This window comes from Pinus tabuliformis, chromosome Q (genome assembly GCF_031772625.1).
Source record: "Pinus tabuliformis cultivar Carrire ecotype Pingquan chromosome Q, CPIR1, whole genome shotgun sequence".
Lineage (NCBI taxonomy): Eukaryota > Viridiplantae > Streptophyta > Pinopsida > Pinales > Pinaceae > Pinus > Pinus tabuliformis.
Window position 1 is genome coordinate 1,227,895,275 of NC_142296.1, and position 26,131 is coordinate 1,227,921,405.

At 39.0% G+C, this 26,131-nt stretch overlaps 1 protein-coding gene across 1 annotated transcript in view; it reads right to left on the reverse strand.

Moving 5' to 3' along the window:
* Positions 1 to 5,049: 5,049 nt before the first annotated feature.
* Positions 5,050 to 26,131, reverse strand: part of LOC149224234 (lanC-like protein GCR2) — a 149,454-nt gene continuing 128,372 nt past the window's right edge. Inside the window, exons 5-6 of the mRNA XM_089386040.1 lie at positions 6,035 to 6,346; positions 5,050 to 5,881 (exon numbers count right to left, since the gene is read on the reverse strand). Of these exons, the coding sequence (XP_089242166.1) occupies positions 5,540 to 5,881; positions 6,035 to 6,346 (654 nt within the window). The 3' untranslated portion in view covers positions 5,050 to 5,539. The remainder of the gene's footprint in view (positions 5,882 to 6,034; positions 6,347 to 26,131) is intronic.

A 26,131-nucleotide genomic window follows, 5' to 3' on the forward strand; every position in this document is an offset into this window, starting at 1 on the left:
TTCATGGGTGTAGTCTTATACTTGAGTAGTTGTAGAAAACAACTAATTGTGCCTAATTTTGGCAAGTCCATTGTTCTACTTGGCACTTTTTGAAGAATAATATGTTTCTGAATTTGTAATAGTAACTACTCTTGTTGTAACATTCAGTATACGAGTCTCATGATTGAAGCAATGTCATTCTGCAAATAATTGTTTTTCCTTAATACTTGGGAATGAGGATTTTTAGATGATGAATTTGGAAACATTGTTGGGTCAATATCTTTTGTGATTCCATTTTTCCATTGCATAAACATATCATTATATTTTCTGATGAAGAGAGACATATTCCTTCTTTAGTTACCTTGTTACAAGTAAATTAATAAATACACCCTTATGTGTGATTTTTGTAATAGAAGCAGGATATTTTAGGTTCTTGTGGCATACTTTGTGGTTATGATGTAAAGAATTAATAAGTGGAACCTATTTAGCATAATCTACGAGGGTCAAATAGGTTGATTAAACTTAATGCTCACACATGGCATTATGATGGAATTTATTTCCAGTCTTACTTAGAACTCACGTATAAGTATGAAAAGAGCACATGATATGTTCTTTTAAACATGAGGAGAAATGCGTTTTGGAATTGGCTTTAAGGGAAATTTATCATTGACTTCTTATGTTAGTCATATTTGATTATTAAAAAAAACAAAATTGAGTGATAGTGATCAATGTAACCTTTACTTCTCTACACTCTTGATGATTGGTAAGGTGGTACCTTACATATCACTAGACAATATCAGCTACCAGGTTAGGATCAGTTGTGGGCATATTTTATGCGAGAGGAAATGAGACTCGCTCTAGTGAAGAGTAATATCAGTGGCAGGTGTGCAAGAAGAGGAGAGCATAACAATTACATCAAAGGGAAAGGCATGGAAAGGTCCTAGTCAAGTACAAGGCTCACAGGGAGGAGAAAAGAAGAAAAAAGATTTGTCGAAAATCGAGTACTTCAGGTCTAGTGAGTTTGGTCACTACAATACCCAATGTCCGAAGAGAAAGAAGGACAAGAAGGAAAATCAAGAGCAAGTAGCAGCTTCGGCGAAGATAGACAATTTGTCTTCTAGGTTAGAGGATAAAGTCACATTATTTGCAGTTGTACCTACAAGAGAGAGGTGGGGAGACATAGAGCTCTAGTTGCCAGATTTGCGGAGATTTGGGTAGGGGTCCAAGGAAGACTGCATCAGACAGGTGTTTCTTCTTGGATCATTACCCTTGCTACAAGGGCCCACAGTATTTAGTAGCAAATCGATTAGTGTTAGATGGCGTGGATAAGTCTTAAGGGACAATTGCAATACTAGTTGCAGTCAGACGCAGAGGGGTGCAAAGCAATTGCAACGTAAACAGATACTCAATGGACAATGCAGAGGCTAGTAACAATCAGTGACTCAGGAGACATATTTAGAACCAGTCTAGAGACGCAGTGGATTCAGAGTTGTTCTTAGTGCGTCTCTAGATTCAGAGTTGTTCTTACTCGCAGTTGTTGCAATAACAACAACAACATGAGATTAGTTGCAGCGCAGTGTAGAGCTGGCAGCGGTACAAGGTGTACGATGCAATGTCAGCAGCACCACAGAAGCAAAATGGTTGAGTTCATAGTGGTAGAATAAGAGTTGCGCAGTGGCTTGACGGGTAGTGGTAGCTTGTCACAGTTGTCAAACATCGACAACATGTATGGGATGATGTTATGAGATAGAGAGAACACCTTCCTCACCAAGAGGGAATGTTAGTTTTGTAGAATTAGACATGTGCTAGTCTCAACTTTCTTCATAGAGGCTAAGAAACACAAGAGCTCCAAAACCCAGAAAAAGCTTCGGGAGAAAACACTTGTAGATGGCTAAATTAAGTTAATTAATCAATAATTAAATATTCTCTAAGTCTAACTTAAGGAAAAGTTATTAATTAATAGGAATTAATTAAGAAAGGTGAGATTTCTCTAGAAAGTCACGTGGATCGACTTAGAGATGATCTTCCCTATTGATGGGGATCTAATCATGGTCGTTGGTTCGCCAACGAGATATTATCGATGAGGTTGGAGATAGACACACTCGAGATGTCGGATTCCTTAGCAGATCGAGCATCCAACAGTTGAGCAGAGAGTTCGAGTCGGAGGGGAAGCAGAGACAGAGGGAGTAGAGACAATGAGCCCAAAGGAAGATTCCCATTTCTGGAGAGGCATCTTCAAGTGCCAAAGTTATTCCATAGAAAAGCTACACAGGGACTGCACAGGTGCTTCAGTGAGCAGTTCAATTTTGTTGAGAGGGAGATCGATCCAGCGTTCAAAGGTCGGGATAATTTTCCAGAGGGTCGTAGAGTCACTTCTAGCGGCAGAGACAAGCAATCCAACTTTATCAAAGGTTGAGATAAGCCATATGTGCGAAAGGCAACGCAGTGACTATGCATAGGACCTACGCAAGGGTTTGGACGACCATATTTTCTTAGGCAAACAATATCAGGATTGCTTGTGGAGAGAGAATTTTCTCTCTAATATTTTTGCCAAATATTTGTTGATTGGATAGTTGGGCACCCATAAATTGTACTCAGAGTATTTCATTACTCATAATAATAAAATCGTCATCTACTACACTGACATTCCCACATTGGGTTTTCCCAGCGGCAATTGTCCAAAAATAACTATGTTAATTTTATCGTGTGTTCTAGCATTTTCTCATTTTCCAACATTTTATTTTCTGCAACGTTTTTATGGTGAAAAATGCAGTGGTGATTTTATTCATCATTTGTCGTAGCAAATATACTGCATTTAATTTTTAATGAGTTAGAAGAATAATTTTCAGTTGCTACAATAGATCAAAAATTTCACAATTTATAGCCCAAAATATGATTTTCTATTTGTTAAAGCACTTTTGTATAGTCCTTATTGAGCATGACCCTAGCTCTATATATCCTTGAATAAATCAATCTTCATCCAATCGAATTGTAAGAGAGGGATTCCTCTACTTGCAACTTGATGTCGGTAGCCCAACACAATCAATGCTTCGCCCATTTGAGTCTCATATAGAGTTTTAAGGCAAGTTGCAACTCACTTTCAAGAACCATTCAGAGACACTATGTGAATTTGACCTGGGGGTATAAAAACCAAATCGAAAAGCATAAATGAGTTTGGTAAGCTCCAATATGTATGTTTCAACAAAGTCTATGTGACCATGCTATCCACAATTACTCAAGCAAGGGTTTTGAAAAATCCACCCCCTTCTGCAAAATTTGCATTGGTATTACTAAGTCAAATTCTAGCTCTAATGACTCTCAAATAGATCAAGTTTCAACCAATGGAGTCCTAGGAGAGGGTTGTCTCTAGCTATAACCTAGTTCCATGAGTCTAATGGAATTGATGGTTCACCCATCTAAGACACAGTTTGAATTTTATGGCCAGTTGCAACTCACTTCCTAGAGTAATTCTTGGACACATGGTGCATTTGGTCCAAGGGTATCAAAACCAAATCGAGCAACATAAATGAGTTCCATAAGCTCCAGCTTGTGTTTGTCCAAAGGCCATGTGACCACAGTACCCACAATCTCTAAAGCTAGGTTTTTGCAAAATCTATTCCCTTGTGAAAATGTTGTATTAGTCTTTACTTAAAAAACCATAGCTTTGTAGATCCTCAAATAGATCAAGTGATGCCCCTAGTTGTAGCCTAATGCTAGGAGTCCAATAGAATAGATTGTTCACCCAGCTGAGTCAATTTGAATTATATGGCTAATTGCAACTCACTTTCAATAGCCATTCGAGGGCACATTATGTATTTGGTTTTGAGGGTATAAAAACCAAACGAGCAGAAAAAATAAGTTTTGTAAGCTCCACCTTCTGTGTTTGGCCAAGGATCATGTGACCATAGTATCCACAATGACTCAAGCCAAAGTTTTGCAAAATCCACTTGTGCAAAATTTGCATTGATCTGTATTGAGTGAAACCAAGCTAGGGACAACACGTTCCTAGGACTCCATAGGTTGAAAATTGGTTTATTTGAGGATCTTTAGAGCTAGGGTTTCAATTAACCTGATTGATAATTGAAATGTTACATGTTTCATATCCATTATATGGAGCTCCCCATCCCTAATAACTGAAGCAAAGCATTTTTTATGTTTGTTTGCGATACTATGTTACCAGAAAAGAGAATGAAAAACAGAAATGGAACAGGAAAAGGGACTGTAAGGTTTCCAGTGATAAAAGGTCTAAACCCACAACCGTTCCTGTACATATCATGCTCATAAGGTTGATTCATGTTGTATTAATGTAGTGTCAAGACAAGAGCCGCTAATAAAATGGGAATGGGAATGGGAATGGGAAAGAGAACAGAACAAGAAATAGGAACAGCAACAAAAACAGGAAAGAAATGGAATGGAAAACGGGTCTTTCAGTCAGGATTGCGGTAACATAGGATTCCAGTAACATAGCTGCAACTGTCCCTATCTAAATTAACATTCCCATTGAAGAATCGACAAATGTCAGTGATTCTAGATGACTTAAACAGCTAACTTCAAAGGAGAAGGGAAGATACTAATCATCCAAAAAGAGTTGATGAGGGAACCATCTTATAGCAATGTAAAAAGGTATAGAAAAAAAAAATCCTAAAAAAGCCATTAATTTCCCACTTAAAAATAAACAATAATAGAAGAATGTAAGTCTAACTTAGAATTTCAGTCACAATGCTGCAATAGTCCCAATTTGAATTGACATTTGCATATCCAAAGGAGAACAGATACTAGTCATCCAAAACACAATTAGGGAATCATTCAACAAATGTATAGCAATATTCAAAAAGAAAGAAGAAAATAAATCCATAAAAATAGTCATTAATTTCCCTCTTAAAATAAGCAATAAACAATAACGGAAGAATGTAGGCTGTCTTTTAGGTAAAGAATTTATTTTTTGAAGATGACAAGAGACCCCAGTAAGTCTCCATGACACAAACGAACATATATTGAATAGCATCTCAACATAGTGTATTTAGCTTAAAATCATCTCATTCAAACATTCTAATGTAAGAACGCAAAGACTATACATCAACCATTTAGAATTAAATTAAGATAAAAAGGTCAAACAAGTCAAAAACACCAAATATCATAGACAACGAGCTAGCCTGGGTTATAAATACCATGTCAAATGGCATTTCCCACCATAACTCCCAACAGTTGAACAAAAATGTTGCAAACTGAGTACCACTTTGTAAACATATAAAATGAAGTGAGGACCGCTATATTGATACAAGCCAAATGATAATTCATTGTGCTCGTAGATTCTTTTGAGCTATCTTTTCGGTCAAACAGTATTAATGTCATTTAGAAACCCCTAAAATTTATACAAATTAGAGTTGAAAATGTTCATCGCCTGTTAACATATTCACAGCAGCGTGAAGCCCCATCACTTTTTACCACATTGTTTATTGATTTGATTTTCATTGATGAAATTATAAAGGTCCTTGTGTGACCCTCTCCTATAACTGAATGTAATACAGAGATTCACGAGCAGAGATTCTCTTCCTCTCATCTAAAGCTCATACGCTGGAAATTTAGCCTCCAAAGGTCTAACCATATCAAACCACAAATATGCAGTTCCCGCAAGTCCTTCAAACAAGGAGTAAGGATGATCTCCTCCATGCATTTGTCCAGAAGAAATCAGAGCATATGCTTTGTCTAGTAGGAAGCATGTAAATGCCTTTGCTCGGTAGAGATATTTCCTTTCTCCCGTTAACCGGTAGAGAGCTAGAAATACGTAAGCATTTCCACTGATACCATGGCAGATACCCACTCTTCGTAGCAGTCCTCGATTCCATACTATCTCCCCAGCATCCACTGCAGCTTCCTTGAGGTCTTCATCTTCAGGAAACATCTAATTTTTTGAGAAAATAATACATTAGTCAAGGACTGCCACGACACTATATTTTAGCTGTATATACCAGATTCCTAGCATGAAGATGCAGCAATAACCAGAAAAATATATATCAAACAGCATCTAGTTGCTATATGATAAATTCTCACAAACCTGAGCAGCCTTGCACAGAGTAAGAGCAACACCAGGAGCACCATGGCACCAATGCACTAACCTATCTGTAGTGCTCCCCTCACTTGATGGGTAATTACTACTGGGAAATCGATTTTTCATCATGTAACGAAGAGTGCCTTTCACATCCTCCTTAGCTTGTTTGCTTAGTTGAAAATGCATTAAGACATGTACGATTCCTGCCAAACCATGGGCTGCACCCCAGTATTTCTTTCCATGCCATTCATACATTAAAGGGCAATCCTCGTGGGATAAGATTTTCCCTGCTCTGAGCACATCCTCCACTATATGACCCTGTAAAACATGGCTCAGTTTAATAATGATACGCTTCTCTAATACGAAGAATCCCATGATTTCCCAAAGCACCCTTTTTGAAGAGTGGGGTGACGAAAGAAAATTTAACTTTTTGAAAATACTTCCAAATATGAATGGAAGGCAGAATTTTATTTACGAAAGAGATGAAAATACTAAATAGCAACAAATTTCCTGTGAACTTGCACACCATTTAAAAATTCACTTTAATCAACCAAGAAACGAACTAGTAATCATCCAAGAAACAAAATAGGATAATATATCTAAGTTGATAAAAAAATAACGTAAAAATTATGGAGTATTTAGCAACAAAACAGAAAAAATGCATAATGGATTGGGATTAGTTGAGGAAAATGGCACGATGTGAGGGCTTTGCAATGTTTTCATACTTCACTAGGTTCTTGCTGGATAGGAAAGCCTCAGGTGTACAGGTGACAAGCCTCATCAGACATGACTAGTTATCGTATTTAAATATTTTATTGGAAAACGAGAATGATCTAATGGAAATTGTTAAATTAAGCAGATACTAATGGAAAAAGTTCATAGCTTCCAAACTTTCTACAACATAAAGATACAATATCAGATAATTGTATGACTGCTTGTGAAATTATTGAGATTAGGAAAATGTCATTATATAGTAAAACTAGAAATCAAAAAGCCGGAAACTATCAAAAGGACCTAAAATATGCAGCGCCCTATTGAGTATTGTCGGGTTTCAGGTCACAGCTCAGAATTCAGCAAGCGGGAACAAAATTCTGATATAGCTTACAAAGAAGAGTGTTAAGTAAATGAGTTTATTCAAAAAGTACTTCTGAATCCCGATTCCCAAAAGCATTTAGAATCAACTAGCTGACTTGGTCTAGGAATTATAAAAACAGATATTTCAGCATTTATTTCTAGAAACCAGTCGTAATAATCATAAGCTTTGAATTTGTCCTAATTATATGACTCAAATCCTGTCTCGAGCACTAAAACATCAAAAATAGAGGCCATAAGAAAAAAATACAAAACTGAGGGAAGGCATGGACTTCCTCGAAGAGTACAGCATAGTATTCAAATATTCTTTTAGCAAAGACTATTGTCATGCCAAGTGTCTCATATGGGATGTGAACGTATTCTACTTCAATTTATTGTCCAAGCACTTGAAATGGTTAGGGAATTTTACAAATGCTAAGATGAAATCATTAACTTGTTAGGTCAGCTATGTATAAATTGTTGTTGTTGTAACTAGAGTTGGTCTTCATAATGTAATAAAATCTTTTATAATGTAAAATTATTGATGAATTTATTATATTTACATTTATTTTATATATTATATTTTGGTCAAAGCATGTTCTTCATGCTTATAGAGTCAAAAAGAATTTATTATAAGTCAAAAGAAAATGCATTTGAGTCATGTCCCATTTAGATATTTGTAAAAAAATTAAATTTGATTTTTCCTCAAGTCATAAGCCCACCAAATGAACAAGTCGACCCAGTCCTCCAAAAGCCACCTATCTGACCTTGTGGAGAGATAAATATAGAAGACAGTTCAATCCACTTGAAGGACATTCACACATCATCACAAAAAGTACTTACTGCACTTAATAAAAGAAGAAGAATACCGAGTTAAAGGAAAGAGAAGAGGCAAGTTTACACAAGGAAAATCTTGCATGTGTGGAGGATGAATTCTGTGAATGAGGCCGAGATCTCTGAGGCAGTTGTAGACATATTTTTGGCCCCCTTTGTTGCAGGTCCGAATTACAGAAGCTTGACCAAATCTGAAGCAGTTTGACCTGTATTGACTTTGACCTTGGAGGTGACTTGGAGGAGGGCTGGACTTTCTGAACTGGTGGCAGTTTGGTTTTGGTCTTGGTCTTGGATATCTCATTTTGATTTGATTCTATAAGAGAAGGATTGTTGCATTTTCCTCTTGAGGGGTTTTGCCCTGGCTTGAAGCCTAATTTTGGTGTCTCTAGTCTCTTTGTTTCCTTGAAAGACTAAACATTTGCATAATTGCTAGATGAAGAACACATAAGAAGTAATAAGAAGAAATTTAATATTCACAATTAATTATCAAGAAGATGAATCAAGGTTTAAACTCTATGCACTTGATTTCTCAACGTGGTGTTAGAGCTAAGGAAAATCTAAGAAGCAAGAAAGTCTTATCTCTCTCTCGTTGAGGTTTATTTCATCTTATGACACCTGTAGCAGTGATCAGAGAGCTTGATCTGAAGTTTTGTGGCATCAATTCAAAGTTTTGTGGCTTGATCTAGTTTTGAGGCATAAGTCTGAATCCTTAGGCGACTTGAACGAGGTTTTGTGGCATTGGCCAAAGTCTGTAGCACATATCTAAATCTCTATGGTGGCTTGATCAAGGTTTGTGACTCCTATCTGAACTCTGTGGTGACTTGACCGAATTCTAAGGTACATATCCGAGCTCTGTGGTGGGTTAACCCAAGTCTGTTGCATAGATCCGAGTCTGTGGTCTATATCTGAGATTGAGACAGTGGTTCCAGATCTGTAGCATTTGTCTAAGGTATGTCAAGGAGGTCTGAAACCTTTACATCATAACAAAATCTATTCATTGGTTGAAATCCAAGCTCAAGGAAGGGTACATTCGAGTCTTCTTTCTTGTGGTATGGTGAGAGGATCAGCCTCTCCTTGTAAGAACCTAGTAAGAAGCATTCATTTGCTTATGGAGAAGACTATTTATTCAATTGGAGCTCATCAACACAAATACATCTGATTTGAAATATAAATCAACGCTACTCAACATAAAAGACTAAACTACTCGCTCTTGAAGAAGACAAGGCTACAAGGAAATTTGGGAGGCAAATTAGACACAAGGGTTTGAGACAAAAAGGTATGGTGGTGGAAAAAAACAACAAAATCTGAAAGCAATATATCTTTGTGGAATACGAATTGTCCGAGACTATATACCTTTGAGGAATGCAAAAAAAGAAAATTGAGGAACTCTTTCTCTAATGATTTGACATCTTAGTACACAAACATGGCATCCTGTGACCTAACCTATTAACAGATTCAAGGCATCTATGATGACACAAAGAAAAGCAAGGTCCAAACCAATGTTGTGAACATCGGCATCAAGACAAAATCGGAAAGGGTCTGGAAAACCAAAAAATCGTAAAAATCGGGAAAATATTAGTAAAAATTGACAAACATCAGCGAAATTAAGATACCATAAAAATATTTTTTTTAATCAACAAACATTGGCTAGGCCAAAAAATCGTGATTTCGAGATAAAATCTGGATGTTATCAAGATGTTCGCAACAATGGTCCAAACCATACAAGGCATCTGAAATTTTCCGAGTAGACAAGACTAGATGGACAAATGATGAATTTAAGGCATACGAAGAAAGTCAAGGAACAAGATTTATCTGTGACATGTCTCTCAAAAGGTCGAGTTTATCTGTGGTATATCTCTGTGCAAAAAGAACCAAAAATTCTATGATCAATTCTATGCTATAGGACTGAAACTCTGGAAGAGACCGAAACTTTGTAAATAGAAGCCACGACTCTGTGGTAAAAGAGTCGAATTATCAATATCTAAAAATAATGTCAAAGCCTGAAGATCTATATTAAGAAAACAATGTTATACCTCCTTGTCAGAAGGATTATGATCCTAGTCATATGAAACCTAAAGATATATAATGTTTGTAGCCACAACAAGCCCATCTCAGTAGAAAAATCCATGATACCAAAACTCCTTTCCTATACATAAAAGAAGGATGAACTACACCATGAAGCCAACCTATCTAATATCAAAGGGGTCTGAAGAATATACATAGGTTGATCATCCTCTATAAACAATGAATGTGTGAATTTTGTGAGAGAAGAGGCAAGTGAAAATTCCTAATCCTCAGGGAACCCCTACTGCAGCAAATCTAAATCTACTTCACCTACTTGATTTTAATTACATTCATCAAGATATTCTTCTAAACACTGAAGCAAATTACTTCTGCAGCCTACACTACTTAAATTTGATTTACATGAAACAAGGAAACTGAGCAAAGAACAAGATACATAAGAGAGTTATTTTTGGACAAAATAGTCCCCGGAAAAACCCAATGTGGGAAACCCGGTGCAGCAGCTCTAAGGGTTTATTATTATGCAGGAAAAAATTTTGAATACAAATCTAGGATGCTCAACTAGCAATCCTTTATAGAGAAAATACTGGACAAAACACTGGTGAAATAATCTCACCCTGTCACTAGAGAAACAGTGACTAATCCTCAACTCTGGGAGGCTCTGTGTCACCCTCTAATGGTCTCTGTGTCAAACTGCGTCACCCTGGATAGCTTCTGCGTCGCCCCTGTTGGGTATTATGCTACCTCTTTGCTCTAGATCTTCTGTTGGTTGAGAATTCGACTTTCGTGTCTCCAGTCTCACACCCTGGCTCTCGACAATTGCAAATCGAATTCCCTTTGCATCAGCACTGCGTAGGCCAGCGTCAGCCCTCCTCTGGACATCTTTCTGTCCTTTCTCTGCCTTGTATTCTCAGGAAATTCCTTCTCCCGGATTCTCACTGCCCCTCAGCTGCAAGATCTCCCCAATCGATTTCCCTCCTGAGAACTTCTCACCTCAGAAAATCGATTTCCTCAATCTCTCTGTGTGTCTCCAAATGAACCCCAAGCCTCCATCTCATACCTTTCTCATTGAGACTTCAATGGCCGAGATTAAGTCCCTAATCAACGGCTAAGATTAAAACATGACTTGATCAGCATTCTAGATCATTCTCACCCATATTTTGATTAATACCCATTAATATTTTAATTTTCCTAAGTTTAGACTTAGGAACCCCATTAAAAGTATTAATTATTTTAATAAAATACAATCCGGGTGGAATTTCACCAAACGGTTTTTGGGTTCTTTAGAATTCATGTGCCTTAGCCTCTCCACCAATTTTCAAGGCTAGAGAACTTTTGATGCTACCAAAAACTAACACCCTCATAGCGAGGAATGTGCTCTAGCAACAATGTCCAACTGCATGTTGCTCTGCTTCTGAAGCACCTCCTTTCTGCACTGTCGCTGCCACCAACACTATGTTGTTGTTGCCACTATATTGTTGCCCATGACATTGCCACTGTCACTGCTGCATCTGTACTACAGCTCCCTCTCAAATGCTGCATCTGCTATGCTGCTAGCACTGCCACTGCTAACACTGCATTCGTACTGCAACTCAGTTGCTGAGAGAAGCAACTGAAAAACATCCAAAATTAACTAAACTTAACTGTGTTCAGCATAATACCATGAATGTTGGAATCTGACTGCTCTAGTCTCTGACCCTCTGAATCTTTTGCGCTGCTGCTAACTTTTGCACTATGCCAAGTGCACTACTACCAACCTTGCTTTGTGTTGATCAGTCTCTGGTACCAAGCTACTGCATCTATCCTCTAAACAATCCATTGCATCATCTGACACTAAGTCCATCTCGCTACTGCTGAATCTTGGGCTCCCGTAGCAAGGAATTGATCCAAGAGGTGGACTCCTCAAGGATCTTGCCCACATGTAGTCCTCCCGACTACAGCTCAATATCGCCCCATCTCCCTCCTGGAGATGCGTGGGCACTCATGGCATACTCTTCCTCGTCAATCTTCGTAGTTGCAACCTTAGGATCATGCTTCTCATCTTTATCCTTTTGCTTCAAAGGACACTGGGATGCAAAGTGACCCACCTCGCCACATCTAAAACATTTCACCTTCGAAATGTCCTCCTTTCGCTTCTGCTTCTGCTATCCTTTTGATGCTAGAGCGACATTCTCCTCCTCCTCCTTTGTCTTTGTGCCACTCCCACTGCTGCCATTGAGGTTGACCTTCATTAGGTCCCTCCTTAATTCCTTCGGTTGAAGAGTTGCCCACATCTCCTCCCATGAAGATAGTCTTTCCCTACTGTTGATGTAGCGAATGCTCGCTATGCCAACAAGGGGAACTAACCTGATTGCAGACCCCAATTAGATCTGCTTTCGTTTGGAATGGCTAGTTCCGACGGGTTTTAGAGGATCACGTAAACTGCTATATGTTTTGAAAGATTACTTCTTGGAGGAAGACTTCAATTAAATCAACAAATGAAACAGCGAACCTATATATATCAAAATCCTATCTGCACTAATTCTAACTACTTATGCTAGTCCTAACTATTCTAATCTATCCTGCAGGAGCATAACAAAAGGAGGTTAAACATCATATATAAATTCCAAGTCCTAATGAATCAATTACTGGTTCACAGATGAACAAGGCTGTATTAAATCTTAATTGCAATCTAATTACTTATACAGGAATACACATTCCTTTCCATACAAATAAAACTTGCAACTGATGTTTAACAAGGTCTCGAATCAGCAATCGCTCATGAATTAACCATGGTAACAAATCATATTTGAATAACCAAGACTAGTCACGAACTGTCTGTTATCAATATGCACAAAACAAATCACATTTATATTTATGCCAGCAACAACATCCTGATTCTAAACACATGAAAGGAGAGGCAAATGAATCTGAAAAAGGCTCTTTCTCGACCAAACAGTCTTCTTTATTCACAATAAATCAAAAGTTGTTCTACCCAAAAAAAAAATCCTCCTCTCATCTTCGGAGGTAATACTTATGCAGAAGCCACTGACCCTCGGTCTCCCCTGACTTTTCACCTCCCTCCTCTTTTCAATATACAAATTAAAATATACAGGCATCGAATCGATCGGTGAAACGACTGATACGTGAAGGCCACATCTGCTGGAGCATTTCGTTTCCTGGGGAAATGAATGGATGTCGATTGAAAGGAGGAGGTATGCATGCCATTTCTTCATGATGAATCCCGAGACTGCATAACCTTCGAAACACACAGGTAACACATGGAAGCATGACCGCCAACGCCTAAAGCCAAATCTTTAAATAAAACATATCTGCATATATAAACTCTTCGGATCCGCTCATGCATCTTTTATCTGGAGCCATACTTGATGCTTATACATCCGTTCTTCGACCTCGCTTGCCTTCTCTTGGTCCTCGCCTGCAGAGATAACCAACATCAGCTATACTTATGAAAATATGATAGAAATGCTTAAAAACACAAATCTTGCCTTCATTAAACGTTTATAACATCAAAAGGAACAAGTGTGAAAGAATCGGCCCCTGATTTTTAATTCATGCATTGATTAAGTCCTGCAAGCGTAAACTCAATTTACATTGAAAATCATCGCATAACACAAAACCGGATCTGAAATACAGACTTGAAATATTATAGACGGGAACCCATACCCTATCGGGTCCGCTAATCGCATCGCGCCTTATGTTTAAGCTTTGGGCTCTGCCGATTGCGACTTGTGATTGGCTAGACCCAAAATATATATGTGTCGCGGTTCATAATCCCCTCGGGTCCGCCATATAAGACTTTCCTTTGAAAACCTGGACCGGAACACTTTATCGAAAACACAGGGAAAACACGAGAAAACCTGTGGCCGGGCCATAAGGCCGGACTTGAAATATTATGCACCCAAGCGTATAATTATCACTGGGTCCGCTCATCGCCCCTTCGCATATTGCATGGGCTTCACTTTCGCCGACTACCGATTGCGATTAGCGATACGCTCTGGGCCCAAAAATATATATGATGCGCTTGATAATATTGGCAGGCCCGCCATATTGCAGAACGCCTTGAGTATGGGCCTCGGGTTCTGCCGATGCGATTTGCGATTGGGGAGCGGACCCGAAAAACATATGCGTTGTGGTTAATGACATCGATGGGTCCGCCATATCGCATCGTGCTTTATGTCTATGCCATGGACTCCGCGCGATTGCGATAAGTGATGGGCTCTGAACCCGAAATAAATATGTGTTATGGTTAATAATGTCGGCAGTGTTGGAAATAATACTGAGAGGGGGGTGAATCAATATTAGAAATTTAACAATTTTTCATTTCCATAAACAAATTTATATACGCTACTTTTGTTAATAAAACTTGCGTGTATACGCAACTGTGTTTAGAGCAACCAGCGTATACCTTGCAAACTTATAATTTAGTTAGTTGATCTTTAATCTGTGTATCAGAACCATATAACCAGTAATCAGGTGCAGTGAACAGAACAGTAAATCACACACATGAACACAAGATATAAGGTGGAAACCCAATGTGGTTGAAAAACACCTGCTGCAATCGTCTCTATCTTTCTTTAATAAGAAACTTCTTTTTACAAATTTTGTACTAGTGCAGCTTTATACTAGTATGCAGGCTTCTACCTGCAAAAGGCTACAACCTTTTATCGTGCTCTAGCTTCTCCTAGAAGGGAGCTACAACCCCCTAGCTCTTGTACTAGCTGATGTGTTTACTAGTACGTAGGTGCTGACCTATAGAAGGCTACAACCTTCTCTTTTCTTCCAGGGACCACGTTTCATAAATTTTCAGACTGGATCCATCAATAACATCAATCAAACATCAAATATATCTGCATCAACCAATCTCCTTTGTACCAACCAAAACTGAATCAAACAATCACTTTTCTGAATGTTGTAACTAGAATACAGTAACAGTAACCAGAACCCAATCCAGAACCCAAAACACTGCAATAGTAAACAAAAGTAGCTAAAACATATTTTATGAGGTGTACGCTACTTCAATGTGTCGAACCTGCGTGCATACGCACTTTTCTCAAGGCGGACCTACGTATACGCAGTTTTGAAATGTCGAACCAGCGTGTATACACACCTTTGCTATACTGAACCTGTGTACAGATCTGTAAAAGATGATTTAACTTTTTCAACTATTCAGACATCAATTATAATTTATACCCAGATCAGAGTTGCGGGGGAGCGCCCCCCCCCCCCCCCCGAACCCGCTCCCGAAGCGCGCTCCGGGAGGGAGCGGCTCGGGAGCGCACTCCCAATTAAAAAAAGTTCGCTCCCTGCCAATTTTGGGAGCGCTTTAGGGAGCGTCGCTCCCGGAGCGAAATTAAAAACCCGAGAGTGATCGGGGAGTGATTGCTCCCGACCTTTAAAAAATCGCTCCAAGCGCGAATCGGGCTGCGCCGGGAGCGTTCTGGCGGAAGAAAAATCAACGGACGCCAAAAAATTATCAATTTAGAAAAAAAAAAATTGTTTTAAAAGCCCAATGGGCCAAAAAACATTTCATTATCACTTGAATGAGTTGAGAAGCGCTAGAGAGCAAGAACAAAGGAGCGAGGAGAAGCGAGGACCAAGCGCCGAGGAGCAAGGAGCAAGCCTGCAAAGAGGTAAGTAACTTAATAATTTAGTTAGTTTAGTTAGTTTAATTTAATTTATTTAGTTTATTAATCTTATTTATGTTAAAAAACATGAATCTAAATTAAATTTATTCATCTAAATAAATTAAATTAATTTGCAGATTCAAAAACCTACAAATATCAAACACCATGGACCTGGCTATATTTCTTGGCATTTTCCTCTTCTTGGTCCCTTTTATAGTTATTATGGTGCTGGAGAGTAGGAAACGGAGGGGCCAAACTGAAGAGGGGGATGAAGAAGCTGGAGAAAGTCGAATTGATGAAAACCCTGGTGAGGAGCTGGAGGAGGGTGAACATGACCCTCGAAAAACTAAACAAGACCAAACCCCATTGTGGAAATATGTTAACAAGGTTGAAACAGGGAAAGGGGGTGGAGCCACTAAATTTCATTGCCCCCATTGCAACAATGATTACACAGGTTCATACACCCGTGCTAGAAGACACCTCTGCGAGAAAAGGCCATGGGATGGAGACAAACAAATAGGAATCAAAACTTGTCCAGCGGTGTCAACAGCGGATAGAGCCAAATACATAAGGAAAGAGGAGGAAGCCCAATACAAATCAAAAAAATCAAGGGGTTTCTTTGAACCAAGCTCACAATCACAAAGAACTCCTTCAACATCTTCCCAAGGCAGTGGATAAGGAGGCATAAGGTCATCAGCTTTAAGGCGTAGAACCATATCAGATTTCCTTGATGAAGGGTGTAGGAATGATGTGGATTCAAAGGTTTACAGGTTTCTCTATGCATGTGGGATACCATTCAATGTTCTTCGTTCACCTTATTGGCACAAAATGGTTTCTATCATAAATGATGCCCCTAAAGGATACAAGAGCCCTGAGTATGACAAGGCAAGAACCGTTGGCCTTGATCATGAAAAAGCAAAAATATCACATTCTTTGAATAGAATGACAAGTTCTTGGATTGACCATGGGGTGTCCATTGTATCTGATGGATGGACAAATGTAAAAGGCAAGCCATTGATAAGTGTTCTTGTTGTGTCTGTCAGTGGTCCCATCTTTCTAATTGCACATGATTACTCAGACAAGTTCAGGACCGCCATCAACATTGCAGAAGCATTACTTGAAACAATTGACCGTATTGGGCCATACAATGTCATCCAAGTCATCACTGATAATGCTCCTAATTGTAAGGCAGCGGGAGCAATTATTGAGGATAAATACCCCAACATATTTTGGTCTGGATGTTTGGTTCACACATTGAACCTTCTGATGCATGATGTTGTCAAGAACAAAAATCCACAATACCAATGGATTGGTGATTTGTACAAGAAAGGCAAACAAATGATAAAATTTATTACAAATCATAGCAATACCCATGGCCTTTTCCGCAGTCACTCGAGATTGGAGTTGTTGAAGATTGGGAAGACCAAATTTGGCAGCTATTACCTCACCTTCAGGCGCCTTTTGAAGGTAAGAGAGTCATTGGCTAGCATGGTATCAAGTCCACATTGGCAGGTATTAAAGGAAAGGGCTACAAATGCAGCTGACAGGCAAGGTTTTGAACTGGTGGAGGAGGTCGCTCTTGATGGTCAGTTTTGGACAAGTGTGAGGCAAGTATTGGATTTCACCAAGCCCATTTATCACATGATTCGGTTTGCAGATACAGATAAACCAGTGATTGGCGAGGTGTATGAGCAGATGGATACCATGTTGGGGCAAATAAAAGATATTGTTCATAACAGAGATCCCGACTTGTACAAACTGATTCACGATTGTGTGTGTGAACGGTGGAATAGACCTAATCTTCCACTACATTGTTTTGCGTATATCCTTATGCCAAAATACTACTCTACATCTTGGTTGGGACAACTTGCACCAGGGGGTGGGATTAGGACCAAACCCATTTAGATGCAGAGGTAACTAGAGGATATTTGGAAGCATTAGAAAAGTTGATACCTGACAGGGAGGAATGTGCAACTGTGCGCCTTGAAATAGGCAAATACTTCAGTGGCACTGGTTTGTATGGTAACTTACATGCAATGGACGACAGAGATAGATTTGATACTCTCACATGGTGGGAAACATATGGCGGCCAGGGACTTTTGCCAAAATTGGCAAAAAAAGTTCTTTCACAGGGTGTAAATATTTCTTCTACAGAGAGGTGTTGGAGCACCTACAGCTACATACATAATGTGAAAAGAAACAGTCAATGAAAACCGAGCAGAAAGCTTGGCTTATGTGCACTACAACTTGAGGTTGTTGAGTCATTACTGTGATTGGGCTTATGAAGATCCCACATATAAAATTTGGGACAATCACCCAGAGGATGACAATTTGGAGGATGGCATTGTACATGTTGAAGAACTGGAAAAGGAACTTGTAAGGGATGAAGATGAAACAGTTGCAGTGGCCATGCCACCTCCACCTCCACCATCTAGTAGCAGTGCTCGAGGTCCAAGTCTTGTTCCTTTGCTGTCGCCACCTCCATCTACACCCTCACGTGGAGGTTCTAGTTCTGGTCGTCGGTCTGTGCGGGAGACTCCTAGAAGACCACCATGACCTGCTCATACTCCTAGAGACTCTCGTGGCAAGGGCCACATGTAGATTTACAATTTACTTGTCTTTTTTAGTTTCTATTAGAATTTAGTTTTCATAATTGTTGAGTTTTGAGTCCTTGACTCTTGACTCTTGACTCTTTCATATCATAATGATATTTTTTGTAAACAATATATCACTGTGACAATGAAAATTTGAAGTTTGAAGTTGGGCCTTGGCAATTATAACTCATTGGTAATGATTGTGAATTATGGATATGATGCTTCGTGAAAGACTAAAGTTGTTTCATTTCATTTCATTATTCATGTTTCATTTTATAAATTTATAACATTTCATATCATGTTAACAGTTAGAAGTTAGGACTTAGAAATATCTAAGATATTACTTCTTGTAATGGTTAAACTTAGTTACTTAGCTTACAAGTACAACTTTGGTGATCAATGATGATAAATGTTATTGAATTTTCAATTTTGAAAGCTTGAAGTTGAAACTTTAAGATTGAATTTGATGAATCATGATTCACGAGACTCAATATGTTGCAGTTGTAATATGTATTTTACTAACTTGTGGACATGGTTGATGACGATTATAATTTCTAGATGATTGATGTGATATGGTTCAATGATCAATCTATGTTTTTTTATGTTTTTTATGTCTAATTCATCATTCTACATGTTTTTGTTGACATATATGTATCAAAAATTAAAAATATAAAAAATATATATATATTTTTAAAAAATCGCTCTCGGATTCGCTCCCAAACCGGGAGCTTCTGAAAATGGTCGCTCCCACTCCCGTTTTCACTCCCGCTCCCGCTCCCAAGCAACATTGACCCAGATCATCAGATTTACAGATTACGACATGCGCCAGTTATTCAAATAAAAGATCAAACCCACACAAAGATACTTCTCTTCAAGCCTTAAGATCTTGACCCATCAATAGAACTTATCCTTCTTCAAGCGCTCAGGTTCCTCCTTGATTCAGATCCAGCTATGCACCATAACCCAATGACCAGTATGCTAGATTTTGCTCTTCATTAGATATTCAATACTTGAGTACCTTTGCCTAATGATCTCATCCTCCTTTTATAGTCTTAAGCCTTATTCAATACCATGGTCCAAAGCCACTTAGAATCAATACCTTGGACCAAATACCTAGGGTCAACACTTCGGACAAGATACCTTGGACCAATACCATGGGTCAAAATACCATGGTCCAAATACCACGGACCAAAACCAAATTCTCCAACATGTACGCGCCTTTCCTTGCGTGAAAGTGCGTGTATACGCATACGTGCCTTTTGGTCGTCGAACCCGCGTGTATACGCGGCTTGGTCAAGGGGAACCTGCGTATATCTCTTTTTCTTTCATTCTGAGAGCCTGAACTGTGATCTGTCATCTGAGTGAGTTGCCATCAAGGACAACACTTGTGTCATAACGCCAAACCTGTGTCATAATGCCAACATTATCCCCCTTTGGACTTGATGGCAACACCAAGTCACTCTCCCCCTTTGTCATCAAGGGCAAAGGGTTATGCTCCCCCTAAGTACATGTTGAATTCTCTGATATGTTGAAGTGTGTTGTTCATGCTCCCCCTGACTGTAAGCAACATCTGCAAAAAGATGTTCTACAAGAAGAACATGACTCTATACATCATAAATGACCATCCTATCACCAAAGACTCATACATACATCCATCACCCAACCAAGTGGGGATATACCAAGATTGACTCATCTACCCAATCAAGTGGGGATACACCAAAAGTTTATACATGATAAAACAAGAACATTACATCATCCATCCCAGGCGTAGTGGTGAAACAAAATAGGTCGTTACATGGCCTTGATAATATAAGATATACATGACATAGAGACAAAATATCTAAAACAAGACTATGATAGTCATCAGCAACTATCATCAGCAGCATCTGTCAATCACCATCCAAACCAGCAACCATGATCTCCCTCTACACCTGTTCCACCTGTTCTCCTTAATCTTCATTTTCATCCTTTTACTTAAATTTTTAACATTACCATGAAATGACTCAGGATGTTTGAGAGTGGTTCCAGCCTCATTGGATTTCATATGGAGAAAGTAGAATTTTAGATTTCATTCAAAATCCAGCAGACTTATCAGTTTTTCAGGATTTTAGGATTGGGGGATTGCAATGTTTCCATTGAATTTTGTCATGTATTAGGGTATGGAACTCGTATTTAATCAAGAGCACCAAACCAAGAGCTTCTGAATATGTCGCTCCCGCTCCCGTTTTCGCTCCCGCTCCCAAGTAACACTATTCCTGATGATATGGGTCTGGACTCTGGACACCACTGTTGAGTTTGCATTGGCCAACATGGATCTCAATGATCCAGTGCTAGAACCTGTTAGATTTGATGACTTAGAGGGGTCAACCTCCATACCAGCAAATGCAGAGGTGACTACGGATACAGGGGAGGAGGAGGATGCAGAGGAGAGCAGTGGGGACCATGATGATGGGGACAGTGATACTGATTCTGATGTTGATTGATGCCTTGAGGCTTGTATACCTGTAGTTGTTTTATATTTTCTATTTCTATTTGCCATTGGCATTGCACCAACACTACCTATGTAACACATTTTGATTTGATGACTTAATGAGAAAACTACAATTGTCAGTGTGTTTATCTTACTATCTTGTAGTTGTAAGTTGTCTTTCAATTATGAATTATGAATCATGATTTAAATTTTTAATAGATTTATCATTTATGTGACCAGTACCACTGACATTTATTTGAATTTTGTATGTACTATGCATGCTAATAGCTATAGATGAAGATCTATGTTTGAAATCAATAAATTTGTATCATTAATTAAAATTTGTGTAAGAAATATGATAATATCTAATTTTTAATATATATATATATATATATATATATATATATATATATATATATATATATATAATTTTTTAATAAAATAATATATAACGTGTCATGTTCCAGGGGGTCAGCGTGTCCGAATCCGACACCACGAATCTCGAATCCTACGTGTCTCGAATCCCCGTGTCAGGTGACTTAGAAAGTCTATAATCATTACCATATTCATCTTCATCACTATTTGATAAACCATCACTATCTTCATGCATATAGTAGCTCTTCTTAGTACTTACTTACATTCTGTTTTCTATTCCATTTTGTCGGTTCCTTACCTTTATCAAGCTTATCTTTATGAGGACATTTGGCTGCATAATGACCAACTCTTCCACAAGCAAAGCATTTGAAAGGTAGTTTACCTCTGAATCTTTCAAAACCTCGTTGAAGGTTTTTGACAAAGTTTGCTTCTTCCTCTCCTTCTGAAATGTGTCCCGATTCATTGAGCTCTTCCCTTTCTGAAGCCTTGAATGCAGCTTCTCTCATATCTGATGAACCTCCTTTTCTCATTTCAACAGTATTTAGGATTCCATGCAGTTGTGTCATAGTCATGCTTTGAAGATCCTGCTTTTCTTCTATGGCAAAAACTTTTGATTCAAACTTAGAAGACAAGGATCTTAAAACCTTTTCAACTAAAGTAAATTCTTTTATCTCTTCACCCAAATTTTTCATGCGATTAACAATCTCATCTATACATAGGAAGTAATGAGCTATACTTTCATCATTGTGCATTTTGAGATTTCATATTAAATTCTGAGAGATTGTAGTTTTGCACGTTTTACCTTATCATAGCTTAGAACGATCTTGTCCCATATTTCTTTGGCAGTTTTGAGCTGCATAACCTTGACAAATTCTAATTGTGACAGACTCCCCAATAGTGTATTGACAGCGTTGGCATTTGTTTCACACTGTCTTTTACCTGCCATATTTGTAGGAATTGTTGATGGAAATGTATATCCTCCTTCCACAATTTCCCAAACATCTGTTCCAAGAGATTGAAGATAGGTTGTGGTTCTTACCTTCCAATAGATAAAGTTGCTCCCATCAAAGATTGGTGGTCTAATGGATCCCTCTCTTTCATAGCTGCTAATGATGACAGATCTTCCTTCAAGCGATCAAGCTTCTTCTGAAGGACCTGCTCTGATACCAATTGTTGGAAATAATACTGAGAGGGGGGGTGAATCAGTATTAGCAATTTAACAATTTTTCATTTCCATAAACGGATTTATATACGCTACTTCTGTTAATGAAACTTGTGTGTATACGCAACTGTGTTTAAAGCAACCAGCGTATACCTTACAAACTTATAATTTAGTTAGTTGATCTTTAATATGTGTATCAGAACCATATAACCAGTAATCAGGTGCAGTAAACAGAACAGAAAATCACACACATGAACACAAGATATAAGGTGGAAACCCAATGTGGGTGAAAACCACCTGCTGCAATTGTCTCTATTTTTCTTTAATAAGAAACTTCCTTTTACAAATTTTGTACTGGTGCATCCTTATACCAGTACGTAGGCTTCTACCTGCAGAAAGCTACAACCTTCTCTCGTTCTCCAGCTTCTCCTAGAAGGGAGCTACCACCCCCTAGCTCTTGTACTAGCTGATGTGTTTACTAGTACATAGGTGCTGACCTACAGAAGGCTACAACCTTCTCTTTTCTTCCAGGGACCACGTTTCATAAATTTTCAGACTGGATCCATCAATAACATCAATCAAACATCAAATATATTTGCATCAACCAATCTCCTTTGTACCAACCAAAACTGAATCAAACAATCACTTTTCTGAATGTTGTAACCAGAATACAGTAACAGTAACCAAAACCCAATCCAAAACCCAGAACACTGCAATAGTAAACAGAAGTAGCTAAAACATATTTTATGAGGTGTATGCTACTTCAATGTGTCGAACCTGCGTGCATACGCACTTTTCTCAAGGCAGACCTACGTATACGCAGTTTTGAAATGTCGAACCAGCATGTATACGCGCCTTTGCTATACTGAACCTGCGTACAGATCTGTAAAAGATGATTTAACCTTTTCAACTATTTAGACATTAGTTATACCCAGATCATCAAATTTACAGATTACGACATGCACCAATTATTCAAATAAAATATCAAAACCACACAAAGATACTTCTCTTCAAGCCTTAAGATCTTGACCCATCAATAGAACTTATCCTTCTTCAAGCGCTCAGGTTCCTCCTTGATTCAGATCCAGCTATGCACCATAACCCAATGACCAGTATTCTAGATCTTGCTCTTCATTAGATATTCAATACTTGAGTACCTTTGCCTAATGATCTCCTCCTCCTTTTATAGTCTTAGGCCTTACTCAATACCATGGTCCAAAACCACTTAGAATCAATACCTTGGACCAAATACCTGGGGTCAACACTTCGGACAAGATACCTTGGACCAATACCATGGGTCAAAATACCATGGTCCAAATACCACAGACCAAAACCAAATTCTCCAACATGTACGCGCCTTTCCTTGCGTGAAAGTGCGTGTATACGCATACGCGCCTTTTGGTCGGCGAACCCACGTGTATACGCGGCTTGGTCAAGGGGAACCTGCATATATCTCTTTTTCTTTCATTCTGAGAGCCTGAACTATGATCTGTCATCTGAGTGAGTTGCCATCAAGGACAACACCTATGTCATAGCACGAAACCTGTTTCATAATGCCAACAAGTCCGCCATTCGTGGAACGTTGAAGCTTGGGCTTTGGGTCTTGGCAAGGTGTGATTGCGATTTGCAATTGGAGGCCTGATCGCATCGCATTTATTCATAAGAGGTAGGCCTTGCCCTTGATCAATGCAATATGCGATATGGTATGTAATGAACCGACCAGTGATTGCGATAAGTGATAAAAGCATGCAAAATGTGTGAAGACCGAGGCAAGGCAGAAAAGGTAAGATTTACATGCATGTTGTATAGTATTTCTATTATCAAGGCATTGATATAGAAATAAGGATGCGATGGGAGGATTTGAGGGTTGAAAAGTCCCGATGAATGATATGAATGAAGGGCTGGAAAGGGTTATAGATGAATCATGTGGCAAAGATTTATTAGGGGGCCTTAACCATTAAGAATTGAAGATTTGACTCGGCACAGAGTTGAAACCCCTGGGATAGAAACAGATCATTCGGAGAGGTGAAAGATCAAACTTCTAGGGGACCCATTCAAAATTGCTACCAGGGCAGGTTCTAATAGGGTGGTGGTTGTGGCCACAACACCTACCCAATATACTTTGGACGAAGACTTGCTATTCATCCGAGACTTCATTTAGGGCCTTCCTTACCATCGAGGTTGACTGAGAAGTAAACCCCACTGCAGCAAGTTGGTCTCTAGTGTCCTGAAGACATTGAAGATAGACATTAACCCCTTCTCCTTTCTGCATCAAAGTCCACTGCAACTTATTCTCTAGGTACATCTTCCACTATTCAGAAGAGCCTTCATACAGAGACGATAAGGCTTCCCACATCTCTTGGGTTGTATCCTTGCCCTGTAAGTGTGAGACCACATGATCTCGAACTCCATCGAGAATGAGCCTCTTTGCCTTCCCCTACTCAGCCTTGTACTTCTTCCTTTGATTGTTGTCAGAAGGAACAGCCACAGTACTCTTGACGTAGGCTTCGAGATCATACACCAATAACAACTATGATTCTAGTCTTCCATATAACATAGTTGGAGGCTTCGTCCAACCTGTCCTGATCTCTGAGCCCATCGATGCCTTCTCACCCAACTGTCGAACTGACTCCTCTAGTCATGCTTAGCATTGCTCAGCAACTGAGGAAATCGAACTTTCTGGCAAAAAGTGCTCTGAGGAGAAAATTCCCCTTTTATGTGTCTTCGCTCTCTTCCAGCGGATTTTTGCCCCGGCAGAAATTGTGCCCTTCAAGCACTGTGCTGATGCTCTGCGTCACTCTCTCTACCTCTGCAAACTCTCAAACCACTATCGACTCTCTCAGAGAGATATTTCCTTGGAATCTCTGCTTCCCGACAAAGACTACGCAATCCCTTCAAGGGGATTCAAATTGCTGCCAAGTGCAACTTTCGACCTCACTACTCAGCACTCGATCTGCTCTTCCTGTTTCAAAATCAATGCTCTAATACCATGTGAAAATTCCTAATCCTCAAGGAACCCCTACTGTAGCAAATTTGAATCTACTTCACCTACTTGATTTTAATTACATTCATCAAGTTATTCTTCTGAATACTGAAGCAAATTACTTCTGCAGCCTACACTAAGATTTGATTTACATGAAACAAGGAAACTGAGCAAAGAACAAGATACATAGGACACAGTTATTTTTGGACAAAATAGTCCCCAGAAAAACCCAATGCAAGAAAACCGATGCAGCAGCTCTGAGGGTTTATTATTATGCAGGAGAAAATTTTGAATACAAATCTAAGATGCTCAACTAGCAATCCTTTACAGAGAAAATTCTAGACAAAAGACTAGTCAAATAACCTCACCCTATCACTAGAGAAACAGTGACTGATCCTCGGCTCTGGGAGGCTCTACGTCACCCTCTGATGGTCCCTGCGTCAAACTGCGTCACCTTGGGCAGCTTCAGCATCACCCCTGCTGAGTATTATGTTGCCTCTCTACTCTGGATCTTCTACTGGATGAGAATTCGACTTTCTTGCCTCCAGTCTCACACCTTGGCTCCCGGAAACTTCAAATCGAATTCCCTCTGCAAAATTTCGACCTCTCCTCACTGACTGCGTTGCCTCTGTGTCAGTACTGCGTAGGCCAGCGTTAGCGCTCCTCTAGACATCTTTTTGTCCTTTCTCTGCCTTGTATTCTCCAGAAAGTCCTTCTCCTGGATTCTCACTGCCCCTCAGCTACAAGATCTCCCCAATCGATTTCCCTCCTAAGAACTTCTCACCTCCAAAAATCGATTTCCTCAATCTCTCTGTGTGTCTCCAAATGAACCCCAAGCCTCCATCTTATATTTTTCTCGTTAAGACTTCAACAGTCGAGATTAAGTCTCTAATTAATAGCTAAGATTAAAACATGACTTGATTAGCCTTCTAGATCATTCTCACCCATATTTTGATCCATTAAAA